This window comes from Python bivittatus, unplaced genomic scaffold (assembly GCF_059951505.1).
Source record: "Python bivittatus isolate LINGU-HERP-01145 unplaced genomic scaffold, Pbiv_v1 ctg000610_np1212, whole genome shotgun sequence".
Taxonomy (NCBI): domain Eukaryota; kingdom Metazoa; phylum Chordata; class Lepidosauria; order Squamata; family Pythonidae; genus Python; species Python bivittatus.
In genome coordinates this window covers 3,981,020-3,987,019 of record NW_028277088.1, presented here as the reverse complement: position 1 = coordinate 3,987,019, position 6,000 = coordinate 3,981,020, and the positions used below count along the sequence as shown (strand labels likewise).

The window sequence follows — 6,000 nt, the reverse complement described above, 5'->3', positions numbered from 1 at the left end:
TAGATAGATATAACCTTGAGCTCCAGAAAGGAAGGTGGGATAGGCATCTAACAAATAAGAGATCCAGTGTGGTCAGTGCGGAAGGTGCTGGGCTAGAAGCAGGGAGGCCAAGGTTCTAGTTCCTGCTGATCCATGAAAGTTCACAGGCTTACTTGGGCCCCATCCCTGTCTTCCAGACCAGCCTATCTCACAGGGTCATTGTGGGAGAAAAAGAGGTCTTAGATATAAGGACACACCAAATTCTAAAATACGAACTGGAACATTTTACACCAGTTCAAGATGGGTGGACCACAAACCCATTTAGAAGTTCTGGGAGGTTCACAGCCCATCGATGCGTCTTTCTCTTCTCCCCAGGCCATTGTCTTGTACATTCTTCCTAACTAGATATTTACTACATCTTGGGAATGTCTTTTTGATATAAAAATTGTGGCCTGGAATTTTATCAAGCCCCTGGGGACGGAAAAGAGTTCTGCACACTTCTTTAACTTTTTGCTTTACTCTTCCAGGGTTGAAACTGCTTCCAGCAGAGAAGTTTTCTTAACAAGCCCCCCCCCCCCCCATATCATATGCTGCATTGGTGCAGAATAACTTAAAAATAAATTTACTTTAAACCTTATTGCTTTTGACTGCTACTGGTTTCATCTCAGCCAAAGAGAGAACTTTGAAGGTAATTTTATGGGAGGTAAGTCTAAGAGTTTCACGAAGATGCACGAGACTTTTGAAGGGAGGAGACGGGATCGGTGAGGAAAAACCCAATTTCTGGTGCAGAAGGAGCTCTGATAAGGCTTGTAAACTGCTGCCTTAAATCTGATCAGGGCTTAGGACCTTATTTCAGATGCCTTGAGACTGTTCACCCAGAAGGAATGCCAGATCTAAATAAAATATATCCCAAGTTTAGACCTGCTGTCACCACCTTTGGCTTGAAGAGAAAGGTTCAGCGATGGAAGGAATTTGAGATAAAGCTGGAAAAGTTTAAATGGGGTGAGCCAAATTCCTCCGTGAGTTTCAGGGCTGGTGTTTCTATGGCAGCATCTCTCAGGATCTGAAGCTGATAGGAACCACCTTTCAGATCCAAGTGGGTGGAAGTTCCCACTTCTCTTTGCTGGCATTTAGCAGAAGACAATCATTGGGGCTGCTGCTGCTGCGTTTTCCTGTTCCCCAGACCGAGCAAACTTGCACTTTGTGGGATCAGCTTCTCCCCAATCAAGGGTACCGTTTTAATCCGGAAATATTTTCCCCTCCTTTATAAAAGGGATCAGAATCAGAGGAGACCACCTCCCTGATGGCTGCTCAAGTGAAGGACTAGCCGTTTTCTTTCTCTAAATCGTCCCACCTCTGAAACTTTTGATTGAAAGGTCAGCACCGTCCCTTCACGTTCCCTAAAAGGGAGACTCGCAGCCTGCAAACATTTCGAGAAAACTCAACTAGCAAGAGCAAGAGCGATTCCGATTAAGAAAGTAAGGGAGAGCTTTCACGACGATCGGTTTCTGCGTCTCGGCTCTGTGCAGGAGGAAGACGAGGCATTTGAGCAACCTGGTGGGCTCCTTAATCAGGAATGATTGAAAAGCATCGGAGACCAATACAGCAGCTGCGGGAACCGAGTCTGCGGAGGGAGGAATGAAGGAGTAAAAGTTGTCTGGGTGGGGGAAGCTGGGGGAAGAGGGGGGAAAAATTGGCAGGCAACGGATACTGCCTTGCATCGGTTTAACAGTAAGCACCGTGCTCGATGTTCTTTCCTCCCATTGTACAACACCCTTCCCTCCTCCTGGCCACCCAAAACCTATAAATAATTCGTCTTCTCCTGTCTTTCTCACTTCCCAGTTTTCACACAGGAGGAAGCCAGCTGAGAAGGCAAGAAGGGGACAATAAGAGAAGGGGAGAAAGGGAAGGGGGGAAGGAGGACGAGGAAGGAGAAAAAGAAGAAGGAGGAGGAGAAGGAGAAGAAGACCGAGGAGGAAGGACATCATGGCTAGTGAATTAAAGAAGAAAGCATTCTGGCGAGCCGTGGTGGCCGAATTTTTTGCCATGAGCCTCTTCATTTTCATCAGCATCGGCTCAGCGCTGGGCTTCCAATTCCCCGTGATGGCCAATAAGACCATCACGCCCATTCAGGACAACGTGAAGGTCTCGCTGGCTTTTGGGATCTCCATCGCCACCATGGCGCAGAGCGTGGGCCACATTAGCGGGGCCCACTTGAACCCGGCCGTGACCTTGGGCCTTCTGCTGAGCTGCCAGATCAGCATCCTGCGGGCGGTCATGTACATGGTGGCGCAGTGCCTGGGAGCCGTGGTGGCCACGGCCATTCTGTCCGGCATCACTTCCCGCCTGGAGAACAACTTGCTGGGACTCAATCAGGTAAGGGGGCCGGGAAGGCTTTCTTCTCTGCGCTGTTTCTGCCCCTGGGGGGTTGGCTTAAAGAGTTTGAAGACTTGTATTGATTCTACTCCTTGTGGCTGATGAAAGCATGAATTACCATCCTCTGCCCCAAATGAGTCGGTGGTGTTCTTCGGCATGTTTTACCAGGAAATCAATGCGCTGCTGGGAGCTGAATTTCACGGAAGCCGAGCCAGCAAACTCTTCTTTCCAGGGAGTTTCAGGAATTCTCCAAGGGCGAAGGGAGCAGAGAGGTCCAAGAGCGGCTAAAAGGGGCTGCCTCCAGGCAGGGCTCAGTACTTTCAGCGGGTGGGTGTGAAGCCAGGACGAGGTGTTGTAGCTAGATAGAAGGCAGGGCAGAGCACTGTGCTGCTCGTGGGGCCATCAAGGCACATGGGGCCAAGCGTGGCGGGAGATAAGCTGCAGGAGAGGGACGTGCCAGATGCCAACTTTTGGGGCTCCAGGTTTCCAGTTGCCCTAGTTGGAAGGGCCACTCACCGTCGCTCATCCGGTGATGGCACAGAATCTCTCTGTTAGAAAGACGTTGGCAACCTGCATTCATTCCTCAGTCTTGAAACAAAATGCTTTGCCAAAGACTCTGGGTGAAATTTGAAGCTTTTGGGAGAACACATTAAAACTATTCTAGTGCCTCAAAATGATTTGGGTGGTTTAGCCAGCAGAGCTCCTCTACTACTATCAGCAGGCAGAAATTCAACAGGTGGGGAAACTCTTCTATCTTCTATCTTCTTTCTTTTTGGAGGGAGGGGCTTACCCTGCTGTTCTTAAAGCCACAGGAGCCAGAGAAATAAAAAACTGGGAGCGGCCCCTTGGGTCTCATTCAAACACGGAAACATGCATCAGTTGGCAAGCTGTTCTATTAGATTGACCCTTATCTTCTCTAGCAGGCGACTGCACTGGAGATATGCAAAGTCACCAAGGCAAATTGAGGCACCCGTTTGGGGCTGCCCGCTCCAGAACTGTGCCTTTAAGAGTTGCACAAAAGGGAGGATCTTGCTGAGCGCAGCTTTTCCTCGATCTCCTGCCACAGCCAGCAAAGGCGATCTCTCTCGATTTCCATGCTTGATATTCCCTCTGTGGGGCACTTGTTTCCTTTAACAGGGATGACCAAAGGGTGAGACCTCAGCCATCTCCCACCCGTGCACATGGAGGCAGGGCCTTTGCACACTCAGGCACAGCCCGTGTCCCTTGGCAATGCCTCAGGAAGCCTTCAGTTGCCGTGATCAGTGGGTCAGCCTCTTGGCCCAGTTAGCAGAATCCAAGGAGATGCTCAGTCCCTTTTGACAGCTGAATCCCCAACTGGCAACAGTTCAAAATGTCTCTGGGCTTCAGTTTGAAACTTTCCAAAGCTTAAAGCCATGTGTGGTCTCTCATCTGCTGCCCTTTAAAGCCTTAAACCTTAAAAAGGCGGGTTGTTTTGGCTCTGTTTGCTCCAGGAGTGCTGGGGTGGGGGCAAGAGGGTGGGTTCCCGCTTGCTGCGCACCAAAGCCATGGCAAGGGGTCCACAGGATAGGGTCAAAAAAGTCAAGAGGGTGACCCTGATGGCCTACTTGAAGCCCTATCTATTTTTTATGCACACTGCGTCTTGACTTTCTGACCACACCCTGCGAACACCCCTGCATGATGGGGTCCAGTTTGCCTGTCCATGTTCTAGCACCTGCTAGGAAAAACTTCTCCAGTAGCTGAAATAAAGGGGGTTCCCTCCAACTAAACCATCACTTCTTTCATGCATATTTGGTGGGCTTTAAAGGGCCACCAACCAGAAGGCTCCCTCATTTCAGGAGTGTGCCGGGACCTATGGTCAAATCTCCAAGCATCTTTTATTACTTGCAAAGAGAAACACACACAGCTTCTGCACCTTTCTTATATCTTCCAACCCAATGTGTGAAAAAGTCTGAGAAAGCTTTTTATCTTCTTCTTCTGCAGTGGGTTAAAATGGATGGATGGATGGATGGATGGATGGATGGATGGATGGATGGATGGATGAGATGAGATGAGATGAGATGAGATGAGATGAGATGATGGACGGATGGACAGATCAATGGATGGAAAACATCACAAAACACCCCTTGCTGGGTCATTTGAGCTACAGCAAAAGCTCCCTAGAAAGTGTTAGATTCCTTCAGTATTCATCCAACTAGCTGGTCATTGTCCAGAACACCAGCCAAGCCACCTGCTTTGGATTTTAAAGACTGATTCTGCATTCAACAAGTCCATTCTCTTGGCTATGGCAGCATTGCAAATGTGAGGTCAGGGAATGTTGGAAATCACAAGAGAGGGAATCTGCTTGGAGAAAGCGTTATCTTCCTTAGGTTGTGGGAGATGATGCAGAGGAACAATGCGGACTAGAAAGACTTCAACTCCCAGAATTCAGAACGCTGGCTGGGGAATAAGGGGAGTTGAAATCCACACATCTTGAAGTTGCCAAGGTTGCGAAACACTCTTCTAGGGCATCTCAACTCACCATTTGAGCACCCTGTGCAAGACTTGGTTTTTAAAAATTTATTTGGGAAAGCTTTTGGGTGGTAGATTAAAGGGAAAGTAACTATCTTATGACCTAGAGGATTAAAGCATCCATTCTGCTCTTTCCCCCCCTCTAAATATAGGAGAGATCAGCCCAGTTTGCGGGGGGTGGAGTATATGAAGTATGAAGTTTCATGGGGCAACATTTTTAGGGTGCATCCTTCCTTTTCATGGTGCAGAATTGGAGCCTGAAGTCCCTTTTTGTCAGTGACTTGACAGTTGGTTTTTTCTTTGCCTTCAAATTGCAATAGCAAATCAGGGCTTGTGTTCTGGGGGCGAAATGCTGCAGTTTATCCACCTCCATTCTTGGCCTGTTAGAGATTGCCATATGTGGCTCCAGGAAGGAAAACAAATGGGGAAGCCAAACGGGGAGGGAGGGAGGGAGGGAGGGAGGGAGGGAGGAAGGAAGGAAGGAAGGAAGGAAGTAAGGAAGGAAGGAAGGAAGAAAGAAAGAAAGAAAGAAAGAAAGAAAGAAAGAAAGAAAGAAAGGAGGGAGGGAGGGAGGGAGGGAGGGAGGGGAAGAGGAATTCCCTGTTTTATTGTCCCATCCTGGCTGAGCCGAAAAACACCCAGTTCTGTTTTTGCTCTTCTCTCTGTGTTGTGTGCACGCACAGGTTTCTGCACTGCTCTGTCAAAGGCTACCTCTAATTTTATTTCATCACCGGCTTACAGGGTTCTGCTCAAACAGGTTATCCAAAGAGAACATGCCTGGGATGGGGAAAACGTCCTTCCCAAAGGCCTCAATGCTGCCCAGATATATATTGGTGGAAGTAGGGATTGTCACAAGGGCTCTCCTGGCATCTTCTAACATATTGTCCGATGGTGCTTCTCCACTGAGCCTTGGTAATCGGTCTCGAGGGTTGACCGTGGCCAGTTTCTCCACGATCTTCTGCCTCATGTCAGCTGCTGTGGTCTGTAATGGAGGGGGTGGCTGTGACATTCCAGCTTCAGGTGTTCTTCCAGGTCTGCTCGAGTCCAGGTTGTAATGTGGGGTTGGTCAGTCTCAAGTTGTGAGAGAGCTTCCTCTTCCCTGTGTTGAAGCGCTGGGCAACTAGTTGTTTCTCCGTTGGTGTGGATGTAGGTCTT

The 6,000-nt window shown here is 48.8% G+C and overlaps 1 protein-coding gene across 3 annotated transcripts in view; it reads left to right on the top strand.

Annotated features, from left to right (window-relative positions):
• The first annotated feature begins 1,072 nt into the window (after positions 1–1,072).
• Positions 1,073–6,000, top strand: part of AQP1 (aquaporin 1 (Colton blood group)) — a 30,665-nt gene continuing 25,737 nt past the window's right edge. The window contains exons 1-2 of one of the 3 annotated variants that reach the window (XM_088149952.1): positions 1,073–1,209; positions 1,822–2,355. In XM_088149952.1, coding sequence (XP_088006078.1) covers positions 1,966–2,355 — 390 coding nt within the window. In that variant the 5' untranslated portion in view covers positions 1,073–1,209; positions 1,822–1,965. Of the gene's footprint in view, positions 1,537–1,821; positions 2,356–6,000 lie in introns of all 3 variants that reach the window. The other 2 variants (XM_007434122.4, XM_088149951.1) reach the window with 2 other exon arrangements.